Source organism: Balaenoptera borealis (assembly GCF_965194805.1).
Source record: "Balaenoptera borealis genome assembly, chromosome: 9".
NCBI classification, from domain to species: domain Eukaryota; kingdom Metazoa; phylum Chordata; class Mammalia; order Artiodactyla; family Balaenopteridae; genus Balaenoptera; species Balaenoptera borealis.
Genome location: NC_138873.1, coordinates 28,233,837 through 28,254,080, shown reverse-complemented (window position 1 = coordinate 28,254,080; position 20,244 = coordinate 28,233,837). Strand labels below are relative to the sequence as shown.

Sequence of the window (20,244 nt, the reverse complement as noted above, 5' to 3'; positions counted from 1 at the left end):
CCAAAAAGACCACAAACAACAAATGTTGGCAAGGATGTGGAAAAAAGGGAAATCTAAGACGTAGTTGGTAGGAATGTAAATTGGTGCAGCCACTATGGAAAACAGTTTGGAGGTTTCTCAGAAAACTAAAATTAGAACTACCATATCATCCAGCAAGTCCACTTCTGGGTATATATCTGAAGAAAACAAAAACAATAATTCAAAAAGATACATGCACCCCCGTGTTCACTGCAATATTATTTACAATAGCTAAGGTATGGGAGCAACCCAAATGTCCATCAACAGATGAATGGATAAAGAAGGTGTACTGTGTGTGTGTGTGTGTGTGTGTGTGTGTGTGTGTGTGTGTGTGTGTGTGTGTGTAATGGAATATTACTTAGCCATAAAAAAGAATCAAATTTTGCCATTTGCAACAACATGGATGGACCTGGAGGATATTATGCTTAGTAAATAAGTCAGACAGAGAAAGTCAAATACTGTATGATATCATTTATATGTGGAATCTAAAAAGTAAAACAAACTAGTGAATATAACTAAAAAGAAACAGACTCACAGATATAGAGAACAAACGAGTGGCTACCAGTGGAGAGAGGGAAGAGGGTAGGGGCAAGATACAGGTAGAGGATTAAGAGGTACAAACTATGTGTAAAATAAATAAACTACAAACATATATTGTACAGCACAGGTAATACAGCCAATATTTTATAACTTTAAAAGGAGTATAATCTATAAAAATATTGAATGACTATGTTGTACACCTGAAACACAATACTATAAATCAACTATACTTCAATTTTAAAAAATTCTATATTTGTCATATGCTTTCAACAGCCTTTAAATACATGTAGAACTGAAGTTTAAAGGAAAAAAGAGATAGGAAGCATTATAATTAAATATTTATATGACAAAGGTTAGCTATTCTAACAATGAGTTCTTGTTAGAACTTAAGGGCTTGCCTCATACAACCTGAGGTGAAAAAAATGACTTTATCATATGTTTAATTAAAAATATTTTTATTGTAAAATATGCACACACATACATATATATGTGTGTATAGATATACGTACACACACATACATATATACATATTTATATAAAACCTGCCCCCTCCTCTCTGTCTCACTACTTAGTTTGGATGCTCTCTCATCATTTGGACTATTGAAATAGCTTCCTAATCCAGGTCTCTGATTTGCTCCATGACTCTTCCAATGACATCCCCACTGCCAGAGAGACTCTTCCAAAGGGAAAATTGTTATCTTGTCCTTCTACAGCTTAATCTTCAGGATACACATCACCCTCGTCAAGTATTTAACTCAAACTGCTTAACTCAAAATGGCACGCAAAGCCATTTGGACATCACTTAAAGTTCAAGTCAAACATTCTGTTCTTTAGGAAACACTATGTGATTTTCTTCTCCTCATCCCACTTCTGATTTAGATACCCTTCCCCATCTCTCCTCCCCTTAGTATTCCTGTGCAATCCTCTATCACAGCATTTTCCTCACTATTTAAAACTTTAGTTTCTTATGTCAAATAGTTCATCTTCAATAAATGCTTGTTGAATGACTGAATACATGAGTAGAGAAAATGAGAATTATAAAAACATCTTGCAGCAGAATAGGCTACAGATTCTCCACAGGTATAGTCATCCCATATTCTACATATTTTTCTAAATATTCATCTAAAAGTGAATTTTTAATAAATGTGAATCTTAAAGTGGTTTATCCTTATTTAACCTGGTAAAATGTTAATATTTATTTCATATTGGATTTTTCTGGATGCTATGGAAAGTCCTCTACATATTTCAAAGATTTCAGAAAGAGAATATTCTTTGAAAACTGTACTTTTCATATATTATATGAAAAAACTTCTCCAAACTCAGCAACATCAATGGCTGAGGGCCTTAAGTCTACAATGTCTGGGTGTCTATACAGACCACAGAGGTATAGCAGTGAATATTCAAACCACAAATTAGTAGGCTTTCCTGTGTTAGTCATGGAATCAGGTAGTGACCGGGAGTATGTAAACATGAATGAGTATGTAAGACACTAGGAAGTGGGGTAAGGGGTCCCTAAATTTTGAGACTAGTAAATTAATGCTTATGAAAAAGTATAAAGCAAGCAGGGAGAAGTGAGTAGCTACATGGTGGACAATACATCACTGAGACAATGTGACTCCTGATTTCAGCCCCACCACCAATAGTGAATACAATTCAGTCTTGCTATGCTTCAGTTACATCTCATACCTTCTGGGAAGATTTCCTGGCTATGCTAATCTCTAATGATCTGTGCTATTTATTTCCAAATATTAGTCAAAAAATTAAATTCACTGATCCAATGAATATATAAAGTTAGCATTTCTTTAACTGACTCATAAACTGATATCCAAATAATTTAATTGGTGCTAATAATTAAATTGATGCTAACCAATAACTGGTCAAAATCTTACAGTACTTATTTCTATTTAAAAACTACCAAGAACTGCATACAATTTTTAGTGTTTGATCAATTTCCTCTCACTCTAACAAGAGACTGAAGCCTGTTCAAATCACATCTTTTGTGACATGCTCTAGATATTCAATCTGAAGACAGGTATGTTTCTAACAAAATTGTGACACATATTTATTATATAGACAAGGACAAAATTACTTCAATTCTGTGTGTTCAATCCTTAAAATATAATTTAGCCTAAGTCTTTAACACTGATATTAATTATTTGAACAATGTCATAGTACTTTGCAAATCACAAGTACAGCTACAAAAAAGATGAAGGGTATACTCATATAATTCAGGTATTTCTTTTTTATTCAGATTTGTTACTGCAGTGATGAATTAACAAAAAAAAAGACATTTAGCACCAACAGAAGCTTTCTGTATTTGCCTGTATTTTCAATTGTTTCTTTTACTGTCTTTTTTAGGTAGCAAATATCCAAGATATCAACCTCATAGTCATCCTAATGGTTCTCAGTCTCTTCAATAGCCTCTTCCAGCTTATCTCCCTTACTCCTGTGGATTCAAAGACTACACATATGCCACTGACTCCTTAATCTATACTTATGCTCCAAGCCTGTATTTCAAAGTATGTAGTCTAGTTCCTAGCACAGGGCTTGACTCATAGTAGGACATTTAATAAATAAGGCTCAAATAGATGTGCAAGTTATTTGATGTCTTGCTCTAGATGTCTGCCAGGCATCTCAAACTCAATATATCCAAAACACTGTATACAATTCATTATGATTTTCCCAATATTCCTATATTCCCCTATTTTTGTTAATGAATTGCCATCCACTCCTTCACCGAAATTAGAATCCTTGGTTATCCTCAAATTCTACTTGTCTATCTCTTAACGTTCACATTCCAAATTTCTAATACCTTAATAACTTAACATCTCTAGTGTCTTACTTCGGTCCTGTTCTCCCACCTCAATTATTAAAATAATATTTTAACTGGCCTTCCTAGCTGGGATGCCTTAATACGTTTTATAATTGACAGTCTTCTCATCTTGCAACAATTACTTTAAATATTGCTTTCTCTACAAGGAATTATTCGTCATTACGTCGTATCTGCTCTCTTGTACACTTTGTTCAGATTTTTATTTATAGCAAGTATTAAACTGTACAATCCCATCCACCTCCCCCTTTTAAAAATACATCTCTAGTGAATAATACCAGTGTTGGCGATAGGGCTGTGCTTTGCACTCATTTATATAAGGTTCTGTATGATCTGGCCTCTCGCTACCCCTCTGACTTCTACTCTCCCCCTCATTCCTCCACACCAGACATATTAGCCTTTTTGCTGTGCAAAATGCACACTAAGCAAATTTCTGACTTGGGATCTTGGTTGGGTATGCTATTCTTCCTGACAACATGGCTTTCTTTCTTCTTCAAAATTTTGCTCAAGTGTCACCTTTTTTGTGAAGCTTTCCTTTACCACCCATTAAAAACAGCAACCTAACCCCATTCCCCAGTTTACCCTATCCCCTTTCCTTGTTTTGTTATTTATTCTGTATTTATTTGCTTATTGCCTGTCTCTCTCCACTGGAAGTAAGCTTAAACAAGGACATGGATTATTATCTGTTCTGTTCACTGATACATTCACATAACACTTATAACAGTGCCTGGGACAAAGTAAGTACTCACTGGGTACTTACTGAATGTATGAATGAATCTTGCATTCCCAGAATCTGTATATGCAGGAATTAAACATCCTTTAGAATTAAAAACAAAAAAAGAAGAAAGTTAACATGAGAAAGGATTGAATAAGGGAAAACTATTTTCATCTACTACAGTGGTACAGTATCGAGAATATAAGAAAGTGAGAATTCATTTTCCCGGGTCCATCCATAAAAGATACAATTTAAATTCTAGAGAGAGACAATAAATTTAAATGCTGAACATAAGCATGACCATTTAGAAGACGTTTTCCACAACTCAAAGCAATGAGAAGTCATTTTAAAAATATGATTATGCTATATCAACTTTTTCCCTGTTAAAGTTCACTGAATATTAAGTACATTAATTTGCCTAACTGCTATACTGTGCATTTACACTGCCTTTAACATTAGTTTTTAAAGTGTTTTGCTTTCAACTGTTTATTAAATCTTTGCTTGAAAATATACAGATTGAAAAGACTGAGGAGACATTAAGTATCAAGCCTCATAATATTACTACAAAAATAAAAGAAAAAAGAAGAAAGAGAGGAAAATGAGACCACCCTCTCCCCAAAAAACCTCAAACTTTGTTGATTCTGAATTGGCCAAAATAAAAAACCTGCTCACTGCCTACTTTGCTCAGACAAATTTAATAGCTGTGAGATGTGAAAGACTGGATTCCTTTCAAAAGAAGGGAAGGTATACACAACACACAACACACAACACACACACACACACAGTGTCAATCACACACATTAATATAAAAGAAACTGGAGTGCTTCTTATGTATTAACTCACTTATTCCCAGAATACCACTGGGAGGCACATCTGAAAGATGTAACATAGTAATTAAGGCTATCACATGACTTGAGACATATTAGTCTCCTAAAAGGCCAGCAACAAAATCCAGATTCCTAGTTCTAAACTGCCATTTAGAGGAGTCTTAAATGGACAATATTGTTCTATATTGTAAAGACAACACAGAATTAATACATTTAATCGAACTGATTTCCTTTCTCTGCGCTCTCTTAGTGTTTTATGCTTATCTCCTGTTGAACTCATCCCCAACATATTATACCTATTTCTTTGCCTGCTGGATTCCCCAACTAGACTGGGAGGACTTTGAGGGCAGTCTTTCAGCTTCCATTTCCCCAGGACTTAGCACAGTCCCTAGTGCATAGTAAGCTCGCCATAAACATTGGTTTATAACCTGTATGAATTAATTTTTGATCAAGTATAAAAAGGTTTTTATTTTTTAAACTAACAGCTTTTTTGTAGGGTGCTTCTACTAAAATACAGTATTTCTGGTTTGATAAAAAAGAAAAAGATGGACACTAGTCAAAAATCATTCTCAATTTTACTCCTTATGAAATTATAGTTGAATGTTTTTTCAGAGGAGAAAGTTGAGAAAAAAAAGTAAACTGACTGAAATTAGAACATTAAAATAATGTTCTACTTTTTACTTATCAAACATTTACACTGCAAAGACCACTTAAATTATTTTTAAAAAAATGACCAGTCATTCCACTTAGTCATCTCTTAGTTTCCATATTTGTCATCAACTTTGCTCTCAAGACTTGCAGAAAAACACGGAGTTATTCTTTACATTTTCATTCACTTTTCACTAAGGAAAAAGTTTCCTGAAAATACATGTTTAAAATTCTGGAAAATACAAATCAGCATTATCTAGACATCTCTATCATTACCAGAAGGTCTGGTTCCTCAACCTAATTTCCACTGTTAGTTGGCTTTTCAATAAGTGATGGATATTCATTTCCAGAAAACATTACCAGTAAATTCTATGATATCATAGTCTCTTCACTATCTAGACCAAACTGACTAAACCACAAAATGCAAAAAGTATGCAGTTAGCTACTCTACAAGAAACCTTAGGGCTATTCTGAGTACAGTCTTAGAAAAGTATAATCTAACTGAGTAAGAGTAAATGAAAACTTAATTTAGATAGTCCTCCTACTCTGAATTTCCAGGGCCTTCAGTAGACACAAACCAAAATGTTTAAAAACTAAAGTATTTCTTATCATAGACTTAATTCACAAAAAAGTTACTTTGGGACATAGAAATTTACAAAGGAAATAAAAATTATTTTTATGATATAAATAGTATTTCATTTTTTTCCCCATGACCAGGCGAGGGGAAACATAAGGAGCTGCTTCCTTGATTCTAAGCAGTGCTTACCCTAAGCAAGATTAGCAAATAAAAAATAATTACTGATTTTTTAAACTCATAACTTTTCAAAGAATAATAGAACATAAAGACTGAAATGGATTGTGATGTGAAATCTGTGAAAATGCTAATGTGTAGATATACAAAGGGAAGGAACGAGTATATGTGATTAATATGGAATAAAATTTATTCTACTTTAAACATGAATTAAAATATTTTTCATTATCATAGATATGGTCAACATTTTGATATACAACATATTCACTATAATACTGAAAAACTAAAAATATTCATAAGCTCTAGCACTTGAAGAAAGGCTTCAAAATTATGGAATACTCATTTTCTTTAAGACCAGGCATTAAGTTTATTATCAGAAAAAGTTACAGAAAACCATAGAAGTACATATTTGGGAATACATTCCACAACATCTTTTTGTATGCCTAACTGCCTTAAAAATGGAAAAACTGTCATTTCAGTTTGAAATTATAAAGTAGTAAAATGTGTCTTACGGTTGATATTAAACAATGTTAAACATAGTCTTTCTCAAACTATAAAAAACAAACAATAAAGTTATGCCTGGTCAAAAATAATTTTGCCATTTTATAACCTGCCCTCTCACCTTGCCTGTTGCAGTCAATATAAAGTTGTTGTAATTCTTCCTCTAATCCTCACTTTGAGTGGATTGGTTACTGATACTACCAATTTTCCCTGGAGGCACAGCAGTAAATTATAAAACATTCACTATTTTCACCATGATATAAATTATGTTCTGATAAGGAGACTGAAACCTTCAAAGTCTCCTACTTCAGGATTATATAATGAAAACTACTTTTGTCTTGGAAGTGTTTTAATCAGTATGCCCAGAAGTTGTATTTTGAAAAAATATGTACTAAAAGAATATGGATTTTAATGTAAGACATACACTAAATTTAATTCTAAGAGCATAGTGATTTCTCTTTCTAAAATTTAGTGGGAAGTTAAGTAAATTTAAAATCAAAAGGTTCAATGATTAAAATAGTTCTGAATATAGTCATAAAGATACTATCTATAACTCTTACTGCATTGTAAGTCAAACATAGGTTGGTATTTAAAAACTTTCACTTGCAGTAAACACTTTCCTATCCTCTATTTTCAAATGACAAGTCACTAAGATGAAATCACTTGCTCCAGGTCACAGCATAAGAAACAGAATCTGAATCTAAATTCAGGTGTCTCTGACCTCTTGGCTCCGTGCTACCAGAATATGTGGTACTAATTTAAATAAGAAAAATAAGAAACTTCTGGAGTCTCTATTAAAGTTAATCAATGCACAATCGTGATGATGAAATATCATGAAATCTTCAGGATAATACTTTCAGGAATGTTTCAATATTAAAAGCATTATTTGTATTTAATTTAAAAAATGGGTAATCCATTCTTTATATTGTAACACCTGATTTGTCTGGTGTCAGATAATGAAGATTTACATCGAAGTCGATTTTGTAGATTTGTACTGTCCAATATGATAGCTACTGGCCACATGTGGCTATTTAAATTTAAATTAAAATGAAGTAAAATTAAAAATTTAGTTCCTCAGTCACACAAGACACATTTCAAGTATTCAACTGCCACATGAGGCTGAAGGTTCCCATATTGGACTGTGCTGGTCTAGAATTCAGGAAAGAGGTCTGGGCTGAAGATAGACATTTGAGAATCACTGGTGTGTGGGCTTTACTTAAAGTCATGAGTTCATCAAGGAAGTGAAGTATAGGGAATAAAAGAGGATCAGATTGCAGGGGAACAGTCTAAAAAGACATGGAAGAAAAGAGGAAGAATCAGCAAAGGAGAATGAAGAGCAGTAGCTAATGAGATAAGAGAAAAAACCAAGAATGTGGTGGCCCAGAAACCAATGTATTAAGAAGCCATCGAATGTGTCAAATGCTGCTGATAGATCAAGCAAGATAAGGACAAAGAATTGACCATCGGAATCAGCAATGTGTACAGGTCACTGGTGAGCCTGAAAGAACAGATTAGAAATTTCAACAAATTTACAGAAGATGAAAAGTGATTAGAAACATCTGTCTGAAAACATTATGGTGGGCTGCTGTAGATACAGAATCTGACAATGAAACTCAGAGGAGCTGTGAACACAGGATCAGCATATTTGGTGGGGAGCAAAACAAAACATATTCCAGGAGAAATCATTGAAGGTTCATATGTAAAACACTCGGGCCAAATAGGCTGCAGATCCCACATAAAATGGATGCTGCTGAGCATTAACCACAAGCAAAAAAAACAAAAAACAAAAAAGTCAGTGGCATTGTCTCTACAAATAATATTGAACAAACCATCTAGACACAGTGAAGACTTCTAGAGTGGATACTGCTGTCCTGCTTATTCTCTTTCTGGCAATTAGTCTGACAGCCTGACAGGTGGACTCATTTATCTTACCTGTTTACTACCCTAAATATAAGCCTGCCAGTTAATATGTTTTAGCCATATATACAAAGTTCTCAATAGACTTTCTGCTCAGGTGACAAAATAGTTAGATTATAGAGTTATTTACACAACAGAAGAGGGAGGGACACCATATTTGTATCCAGTCATTCATTTAAAAAAAAACAGATACCAAGGAAATATAAAGGGTATCAGATATAAAAGAAAAATCACTGGCATAAAAGAAAAACACAGGATACATTAACAGATGAAAAAACTGAACATAGAGGAAATATCAATTCAGAGAAGAGAACTTAGAGATCTAGGAAGATATAATGACATCCACAGAACTTTGATACTAGGAAAAAGGAACAAACAGGACAAGAAAGAAACCATAAAGATCAAATGGATGATTGGTGAACTAAGAAAGACTTAGAATAAAGGAATGAGAGGGCTCTGAGACTGACTAGTTAGAAAAAGGAAAGGAGAAGGAGTCCATAGTTTCCACCTGAAAAACAGTAATGCTAACATCAAGAGTAAAATACAGAAACTCCTTTCAGGAAACTCAACCTCACTCATGGCAATGACTACATTTGTCACATACATGACAAAAAGTGGTTAGCTTATATACCTTGCTACACAAGTTTGAGGCTGAAAATCTTTTCTGAGATTAGATTTCATATTTCAGAGCCACATATACTACAATAGCTCTGTTTAACTTTGCCTAAACTCTCAGAAATTTCATATTTGATCTTTTAAAAAAAGATGCCATATGCAAATAACTTCTATAAATCTTTAAAATATAAAAAAGACAAATTAAGAAGTTGTTATTACATCAATTGGAAAGCTTTGGAATAGGTAAACATCAGAATACCTGTAAAATATAAATTCAATGATCTGGCATGTACTCTGGCTATGTTAGAATGAAATTATGTACTTTTCATATTCATTAAATCAGTAAGATCTCATTTTAATTTCTCATAGTTTATGGTTTTCAGTTGCTTTCTTGTTATTTTTCACTGTTAATTATCTTACTTTAAAAATTAATACACTGGGTAAATGTCACAGTATAATTTGACAACTAAATTTACTAGGTTCTTAAACAAAACACACACACACACACAGAGAAATGTGACTGAAAAAGAAGAAAAACTTAAAGTAAGTTTTCTACTGTTAACAGATAGAGGGAAAAGGTTTAAAATTGTAAGGTTAGAACCATATACACCATATAAATATTCTATAAAATAGCTTCTTACAAAATAAATGGCTAGGAAATAGTGCACAAATTTAAGTTCATTCAAATCAGCAGATTCATATGACGAGAAATGCTTGCATTTATATTCTCCCCTCAGAGGGTGTTAGGAGAAATTTCCTATCTCAGTGGGGACCATGATAAGAAATTTCTTATCTCAGTGGGGACCAAGTGCATACCCTTGTGCATGAAGACCATTCATTAAGTATATTAACATTTACTAGAGTTCATAAAAATGATGTTTAAATTAGGAAACGATAAATATGTAGAATATACTTTAAGTTATCAACATGGTAAGAAACACTTTACTAATTCAAGTGACATTTATTATTCAGGAAATATAGGCACTTTTATTACAAGTAAGGATAAGTTTCAACCTTCAACAAGTAGATTAACTCAGATCACTGGAGAATTACTTAGTAAAATCCTGATATTGGTTACTAAAATAGCACCTTATATCTTTAATGTACCAATCAAACAACTATTTTAGAGACTGATAACAAAAAATATCTAACAAATAAACTCTCTTCTTTGTGGAAGGGAATATAAAATAGTGATGTGTTAAAGAAAAAAATCCATGTGATCAAGGTCTTTTTCTCAGTGTCCAGAAAAATCCAAATATTAAAACATTCCCACCTCCAGGGGTTTTGTGTTGTCTAGTACTTATGTGGAAAGCCAAAGTTTCAAAAGTTAAGTGGCTTCTGGTGGATTATTTATATTTGAGATATTTGTTCGAAAACCTGTCTTCTAATTACTTCATCTTAATGTCTTTTTTGGCATGCTTCTCAAAATTCTCTTTTGAGAATCCATGTTTGCCTCTCTGACATGTTCTTTTTGCTGCCATCATCACTTAACACATTTATTAAATCATGTCTTAAAATAAGATTTCCTCCATTCCTTTGGCCACAATGCAAACTGCATGATTCAAACTTAAAAAAAATAATATAAAAAGAATCTCCCATAAAATTTCATGTTGTTTATTCTCACAGTATTTATGTTTCAAAGTATCTCATCCTCACAATTCTATGAAGTAGAAAATTCATCTGAAGTAGAAAGTAGAGACACTGTACTGGCAGAGAGAAACTACCCAAGATAACAGCTGGGAAGTGGCAGAATTAGAGCTCAGCCCCAACGCTTCTGGCCTTCTGACCCCAGGTTTAGTGCTTTTTTCACCAAAACACACAAGTGCTGAATTCAGAAGAGTGGTTGGTTAGCATCATTAAGCACATTTAAGGACCTGTGTCTACAGATAATCAGTTAATTCTGTAGATTATCTTTGGTAGTGAATTAATTCCTTTCATCCCACACCTGAACTGAAGTCTCGGAATTCTGGAGGTTTGAAATCAGAATTCAATGAAACATTCTTTTTCAATTAATAGTTTAAAGTTCATTAAGTAATACTAACAGAAAACTCTGCCAATTCTGATAGTATGAGAAAGTCTTTGAACTCATTTTGCCTTCCTTAAAACGGAAACCCCCTTTTACCATCACCTGTGTTTGAGTTATTCTAACCTAATTTTTGCCTAAATGTTTTCTTTTTCTCCCTTTGAAATATAAGAACCATCATATTTCCAGCTTACATGTAATCTACCTTCTACAATGGGTTTATATAAGGATATCACAGAATCTCTGGTGAAATTTTGACACATAAATAATAGATTTCAGTTACATTATTTAAAAAGTTTTGCACTTCTCCAAAAAAGCTGAAACCTTAAGAAATACTGACATTGTGAAAACAATAAAACTAAAATTTGACTGGAAAAATAGCTCCTAATTTTAAGAACTGGTCAAAGGAATAAGTGTATACTTGGCAAAGACATGCAAAAGAAACGGAAAGATACAGTTTTTCAAATATCCAACATGTAGAAGCACAAAAGTTAACTTGACAGACCTCTCAACCAATACTGAAGTCATCTGAATTATTTTATGATTTTGTTTAAGTCAAATATCTTGACAGTTTAGGATATGGTAAAAACATTAATATATGTTTACATGATCTAATGGAGAGTGCAAACAAAATATGGAGAAGACGGAAGCTATTGATCACTTTTAAAAACCAAGTCACACTCTGCCACCCCGTCAAACTCCAAGACTACAATTTAAAAAGAGGATATAGGACTTCCCTGGTGGCGCAGTGGTTAAGAATCCGCCTGCCAGTGCAGGGGACACAGTTTTGTCCAGGAAGATCCCACATGCCGCGGAGCAACTAAGTCTGTGCGCCACAACTACTGAGCCTGCACTCTAGAGCCCGCGAGCCACAACTACTGATCCCACGTGCCACAACTACTGAAGCCCGCGTGCCTAGAGTCCGAGCTCTGCCACAACAGAAGCCACCTCAAAGAGAAGCCTGCGAACCGCAACGAAGAGTAGCCCCTGCTCGCCGTAACTAGAGAAAGCCTGTGCACAGCAACAAAGACCCAACGCAGCCAAAAATAAATAAATAAAAAAATTTAAAAAGAGGATATAAAGATTACATTAATAGTCATATTAATAAAAGTGAATCATTTTATTTTGCACGCCTCTACTTACCTATTAATATGAATTAAATTTAGTGCAATGCTGTGAAAAGATATACTAAGTACACAAAAATGAACGATGCTGTCCTTCAAATATAGTCATGCAAAGATGATAAGCACTTCCTCTAACTTCCACCCTCATAACTGTGATTGTTTTTATTTATTACTGAATAATCCACATGTTAAAATTTACTACTATTGATCTAATAAGGACTCTCAAGATGGTTGAATGGGATCTGGGATTCAGACCAACTATCTCAGAACAAAATTTCTCTGCAGAGAATCTCTTGATTTGACTGGCGACTAAATACCACAATTTCACTGGAACTAGGCTTTAAGAAATCTAATAACTGGTGAACACAGAATTATATTTAAAGGTCAGATAAAATGATAACTTAATTAATTCTTAGAAAATACCTTCGTGACACCTCAGTTTTAACAACTACATCTATTCCAAATAGTACTGTCCAAGTTATTACTTTGCAATGTATTACACACCTCCAATGCTAGTAAGAAAAGTACATGCCCGTGGCCAGAGGGACCTCTGGGCAGAGTGGGAGGACAACGGGCCAGGAATGAAGGAGTGGCTCTAGGCATAGCCTCACTGAGGGTCCACTTCACTTCTGAACTAGTGTCCCCCTCCAGCCAAAGGCAGAGGCAGCATGGGATGGTGAGGGTGAGAAGTACTGAGCTAGGACCGAGGAGATCTTGCTCTAGATACAAATGCCACTAGCTATGTGAACTCTGACACGTCAGCCCTTCTGCTTCTCAGTTTCACAGTAAAGAGACTGACAGTCAAAGATATAAGGTCCTAGCAGCTCTCAAAAGAGTTTACACTCTACGATTTTAATGTTTACCCTACTTCTCAGAGGGTTTTGTTGAGGATCAAATGAAGATGTATATAAATAAACTTTGATACAAACAGAAGTTACTGTTGTTGTTTTATAGATTTTCTTCATTATACTAAGGAAGTTTGGAAACAGTTTTGAGATGCAGTACAACATGTTCACCATATGGTGAGACATTTATGAACTGTAACCTACAATTTAACCTAAAATGTTAAAATTAAAATGTCCTTTTTCCCCAGCTTTATAAAGGTATAACTGACAAATATAATTTTATAACTTTCTTTCTTATACAACTTACTCAGAAAAGGTTTATGGTTTTAATTTTAATAAAATTAGCTGATTTATTATTTTGTTCATTAAGAACCTAGAGCAAAAGCCTAATGAACAGTTCCTAAAATAAGTATCTCATAAGAGTTGTATCCAGCTCTTTTCCTCTCTAACCCATCCCTCACTAAGACACAAGCTGTATTTTTTAGAAACATATTTTATCATTTCTCTTTCATCCTCATACCTTTGGATAGCTCTATTTTATCTAGAGAATAAAATGTGAATTCCACAGTAGGGCACAGTTTGACCCCAATCTACTTTGCAACTCAGTTCTTCCTAAACACATCCATCTCACCATTTCCTCCAGCTAACCTAAGATTCAAACCACTGCCTATCCAAGTCAAGCTCGCTTCCAGTTGTTTGTTTAGTTGCCTGCCTCTCGGCTCAGCATGCCCTCCTGCAGCCCTATCTGCTGATGAGGCCGATGATAAAGACAGAGGCGAGACCTTGGAAGGTATTATAAGGACTCTGGAACTCATTCTGACCGCCACAGAAACCCATTTAAGAGTTTTAAGCAGGGAAGTAACAGGATCTAATTTATTTTTCAGAGAACCATGTTGTCTGCTGTGGGGAGAATAAGCTAAGGGACAGGAGTAAAAGCAGAGAAGTGGAGGGAGAAGAGGGATCCCGAATGGCTTCTGGTTCAACCTAAATGACTGGGTACATATGCCGGAGCGCTGGGTGGGAAGACCTGGTATGGGGCAGAAGTGGAAGTGGAGGAACGGTTTGGGGGCAAGAGTTCTGTGTGGACATGTAAAGTATGAGAAGTCGCTCAGCTGCTTTATCCCTCTATATTTCAGTGACACTTTGTTTATGCTGTGATTTTAGAATTTATCACACTCTGACAAAATTTGTTGCGTGCTCATTTGTCTTCCCAACCAGACTAAGTTCCTTGAGAGCAGAGACTGCCATATTTAGTCCATATCCTTAAGAAAGGGACTTAAACAAAGTCCACTTAAAAGCCACTTAAAATGATTTTAGAATGAATGAAGATAGTATTCTAGAAACTCTGAAGAATACAAACCAAGGAAGAAAGAAAGTCTTACTTTTCTAGCAGTCTCCATTACCCAGAACTCACCTTGAATAGGGTCAATAGAAGTCACAGCAGACCGTAAACGCACTTCTGGGTCTTGTCTTCCAGCATATAAACTCACTTACGTATAATATATATCAAATCAACTCCTCCTCTTAAGCCTCTTGCATGAAAGCCAGTGGGCCCATATTGACTAGTTCTGTGTAAATAGTCTTTCATTATACTGTACAAAGCCAAAAGCTGATAGCTTTTCAGTAAGATTTTTATTTTTAAACATCCTATCTACATTGTTTCCATAGTCCTTCATTTCAGATTCTAATAGATTATTTGTACAGTCAAGAACACTTAACTATTTATCCCCTTTTAAAACTGGTTTGAATATTGAATAGACTCACAGAATTTTTAAGACAGAAACTCACCAAATCCAGAGCCCTCATTTACCTGCAGGGATGAGAAAACTGAGGCCTGAAGAAATTACTAAAGATTCTATAGTCATTCAGAAGTGAAGTAAGGTGTAAAAACTAGTTCACCTGTTTCCTAGTGCAGGATTTTTTTCCACAAAGATTGGCTTCTTAATGAATAAGATGGATTTGGCCATTTTGCAAAGGACTACATAGTCTGCTTTTATAACTTTTCTATACAGCAATATCTCAATAAATTTTATAGGAAGGATATGCCTTAAAATGAGGTCAGGCATATTAATAACTAAAAATCAAGCAAAGCATTCTTACCACGTATTACATGGCTTAATGGTAATGCTCCTGGGATAGTGCACACACCAAGGGACATGCATGATTTAAAAGGCCCACTCAAGGCCTATATGGCCACGGAAAGCTGAAGGTAAATGGAGCCAATCCTACGTATAATTGTGAAGTTTGCAAGGCTTGCCTTTATCATATTGGGCTTTCCTTTTATTCTTTATCTTTAGTCTTTATCTGTCACAGTGGTAATCGCTCTTCCATTTCAAAGGCCTTCCTATCTATCCTCTCTGCTCTTTCCGTTTACAGAAAAAGAATTTTATATCTATTATCTACACCTTGTTGGTTGATAAACTTAAGACACTACTTGAATGAACTTTAATCAATCTGCTAACTCAATCAGACATTTATGTTCTATCCCCTTAATCCTGAAATGTGGAAGGAAAGATTTGTTCCTGGAAGAATTTTAGACCTCAGCAGAAAGATAGGGATCAAGTGGTGGAGACAGGTTCCCTCCCTCCTAGTCATTAAAATGATGTGGTCTGAAGGCAAACCACGTTATCGAGTTAGGGTGCAGAGAATGTGTCTACAGGAGCAGCCACGGTGTGCCCCCCACTGTACACAAGAACAAACAAAGCTATTGCTCTAACTTCTAGCGGTATCTGAAACACTAGAAATTTAAAATTTCTAAGGTTTGGGATAATTGTTAATTATTATAGTGATTTAAAATTAGAACTCAAAGTATTTTCAAAGCTAATGTACACACTCACCCTGTTTACAATATGTTACACTCATATAGTATCTTATGCTTATAGAGTGCTTTCATATGTGCTTCATGATTTGAACTTCAACAATATATAATGCAAACATCATTTCTAGTTTTAAAATGAAGATTCTAACATTTGCAGGTAATAAGGATAATAAAAGGCACAGCCAGACTGAACATAAGAGTTCCTGAACCAAGTATTTTCCCACTGTAATACGTAACTCAGCGATATTAAAATGTAGCAATATTAAAATAACTTGCATATATAAACTCCAAATACCTTCAAAGTAGAAAAGTAATATTGTTCCTAAATTTCTAAATAAAGTATGTTGATCTTTTCAAGCTCAAGTTTCTTCTTCTTTTTATAACTCTCTGTCAAAGACAACTGTTTTGTTATTCTCAGCTGTCTCATCTTTCTAAAAGACTTCAATAGCAGAAAAAATACCATAAAAAACCTAAAGCTAATGAATAGAAATAGTCATCTTTCAATACCAAAAATACACATTTCTCACTTAGATGCTTTTTCTTCGATATCCTCTGAAAACCTTATTCAAATTAATTTAAAACATTAGCCTAAAAATTTGCAATTGTATAGTTCATTTCAACTCTGTGATTGATATACATTTTAATAACTAGCTTCTTTGCATATTTTCTTAATTTTCTAATTTTGAAGAAACACGATAGTACTGGCAGGATGTATTCTGTTTCTGCCAAAATGCATTTTATCTGGGCTTTCCTTGAAATGAATTACAAAATGTGATTATCCATAAACTATGGTTCCTTTACCCAAGAGACTCAGATTTCATATCATACATGTTTAAAACTCACACATTTTGCTACCTTTAAATTATTATCTGCTCAATAGAATAGAGGTTGGGAGTGTCTACTGTTAAAGTTACCAAATTCAAATTTGCTTTTGAAATAATTTAGAAAGAAAAAATGCTGGAATGTAATTCATCAGGTGTGAAAACTGACCATTACAATGCTATGAGCCATATTTCTGAAGTGAAATAAATGATATCCATTAAAAAATAGAACCTGAACATTTAAAGAACAGTCAGAGTAAGAAAGGGGCTCACCAGTTTGAGAGAAACCAAACTGACGCAGAATCTGATGAGCGTCCAGCATGTTGGACTGTTTTGACTTCGATTGTTGTGCAGAGGCTGATGTTGAAGTAAATGAGAGATTTTTGTTAACCTGTAATAGGAAAGGCAAATCAGAAACGAAAGCGTAATTTCCTGGGTTACTGATGCAAAAACGGGATGAGAAATAGTTGCTTACGATGCAAACCAGGACACGTGTCAAAAGGAGTGGTAATGATTTATATGCTTAGTTTTTAAGAGTTTACAAAACTTTAAAGTTTTTACAGAATAGTTTTTATCAAAGAAGGAATACAGTGGTAGTGAAAGCGTAACTATATGAAAGTCAATCTGCCTTACTTTGAAAACAAGTTTGCTTATCATGGAATTGACTTTATTAGTAACTCAGAGTGGTCTTAAAAGTTATGCCAAAAAAAATGTGAAAAATAAAAGTGACTCCTTGACTGCTTTCAATTAAGAAAGGGTTAAAATGTTTCACACCCACATTTCTTTAGCATTTTTGAAATAGCAGGTACTTCCTTTTCAGAGACTGCACAGAAAACACCTGTAATATTCATGTTTATATACATCATGGTGACATAGATAACACAGCTGCAACCTAACTTGCCAAGTGAAATAGTTTCCACTGCATCAAAAAATCTCATTCTTAAGACAATATCAAAGAACAACTAAAATAATGAACAAGCAAAATTTCTGTAAGTAAATACAATGTTCTACAACACAAAAATCCTATTATAGTTGTCTGAGTACAATGGTTTCACAGAAATGAAATGCATAACAAGTGCAACATTATAACTACAGCTACTGTAGAAAAATACATGTCACAAAAAAAGTTTTAAATGTTTAGTAAATTAGTAAATTCATTTTGTAACTCAACCAATTTCAGCAGTGATCTAGCCACTCATTATTAATAAATCATTCATTTATCTTATTATTTTTATCACTTTCAAAAAGCACGATAAAATGTGATCTAATTTTGAAAAAATTTGAAAGTTTCAAAAGTAATCTGTGAATTAACAAACTGTTAAATGATAGTTTATGGTATGTAAATATTAGTAGATGAAAATAGCTCCTTTCTCTCTCTTTTTTTGAAATAATCAAAACTACACGGAGGACTTCTACTGTATTACTATTTAAAAATTCCCTTTTGATGTTCTGTATACAATAGTACTGGGTTGTGGTTACATGCCCTTTATCTGACTCATTATTTACATAATGTTTGTAAATGCTTCCCTTCTTTCAAACAGTGATAGTAAATGGTATATCTTAGATTAAGTTTTTCTCTTGAAGGAAAGATAATTTGGTGAAAAAGTCAATTAAGACCAGATGATAATATAGTTCTAAGGTTCCTAAACTGTTGTGGTATCATCTTATAAAAAATAAAAATATTTTTCAAAGTAGTTAGATGGGGTCAAATACTACATCAATGCTAAGAAAAATTATCCAGCTAGAAAAATTCTGTAAGGAGCCATTATTAAACACTGACCAAAATTAAAGTTGACTATATTGATACAACAGCTAAAGTAACAATGCAATCACCTAACATCGTTGAACTTCATTTTCCATCTTTAAATGGAAATAATAAAAATAGTACGTATGCTTCAAAGGAAATGTGCCTGAAGAGCAGTAACAATGAACTGGTATTATAAAGTGCTATTCACACAGGTTAACCATAAAGCACTAAATAACATATTAAATATGATATAGATTAAACAAAGTACGTTGGTAAAGGGAACCTAAAGTGTTATACAAATCAAGTGTTATATAAATATTAGTTATCATTAACAGCACTACAAGTAAGGGTAATTAAAAATATGTAATACAGTAAGAAGATGCAGTAAATTTTTCAGAATGCTATGCTTTTAAATGGAAGTACTATATACAAAATGACATATTTATCACTTAACTATTTAATCCACTTCTCTTTTTAGAATCATTTTTCAGTTTTACTTCTGTGTTCTTAAAATTTTTTATCCTACGTGTCAAACAAAGCATTTTGAAATCTGGTGCAAAAGAACAGGTGTATGCTAGACACCACATACACACACACACACACACACACACACACACACACACACACACAATCTGCCTTAATTTACTTGTGTTAAAACAAAAATGGATACCAAGAAAGCTAGAAGAGGATACTTAAATGCCTCCACTCAAACAGAAAGACTTGTCACTCTTTTTAAGTAAAATGCTGTTAAAAAACCCCAACTATAATCTACGATTACATGTTTTTCTGAAGCATTTTTATAATTTGCTCTTTCTTGACACATTTCTTAGAGACTATTCGAATGTCCATGAAGTGATGAGTGGTAACCTAACAGAGCAGATAAGTCAGTTTCTAAGGCTGGGATAATTGTTAATTATTATAGTGATTTGAAATTAGAACTCCAAGTATTTTCAAAGCTAGCTTACACATTTTCACTACTTCATTTAAAGGAAGAAAAATAATAACAACCATTAAATACAGTGAAGCAATATCTATTTTTGAAATATATGCTGTGGAAAAGAATTGCTTAATAATTTTACAACAACAGAAAGGTTGGCTAAGATAGTCTACCCTACAACAATCTATCCTCTTTTTACAACACACTTTTCTGCTTGCTTCATGCAAAAACCACAGTCTGCCAAAGTCAGTTTAATACCTCCATACTGTGTAAAAAGAAAAGCATAAAAATTTAATGAAATTCATAATAGAGAAAAAGAAAAAAAACACCTAGAACTGCCAAGTTAATCACAAAACTGTTTTGCCTACTCTTTCTGGGTATAAACAGTTTTGTGTAAAATATGCAAATACTAATTCTCTAGGAGGGGGTTAATTTTCATGTTAAAAAAGTCATTGCTCTAACCTAAAATTGAATGCACAAAACTAAACAGGCCAGCAATAGTTTACCTTTTAGTGACTAAATTGTAAAACCACTGAGAGATATATAACACTGATTTCCATATACACT

At 33.7% G+C, this 20,244-nt stretch overlaps 1 protein-coding gene across 29 annotated transcripts in view; it reads right to left on the bottom strand.

Annotated features, from left to right (window-relative positions):
- Positions 1–20,244, bottom strand: part of AHI1 (Abelson helper integration site 1) — a 218,708-nt gene that overhangs the window by 111,787 nt on the left and 86,677 nt on the right. For 21 of the 29 annotated variants that reach the window (XM_082405630.1, XM_082405620.1, XM_082405619.1 and 18 more), the window contains 2 exons: positions 17,267–17,384; positions 4,149–4,205 (listed from right to left, as the gene is read on the bottom strand). The exons of 2 other annotated variants lie outside the window; for them this stretch is intronic. In XM_082405630.1, the coding sequence (XP_082261756.1) occupies positions 4,149–4,205; positions 17,267–17,384 (175 nt within the window). The remainder of the gene's footprint in view (positions 1–4,148; positions 4,206–17,266; positions 17,385–20,244) is intronic. 6 more of the 29 variants (XM_082405622.1, XM_082405634.1, XM_082405637.1 and 3 more) reach the window with 1 other exon arrangement.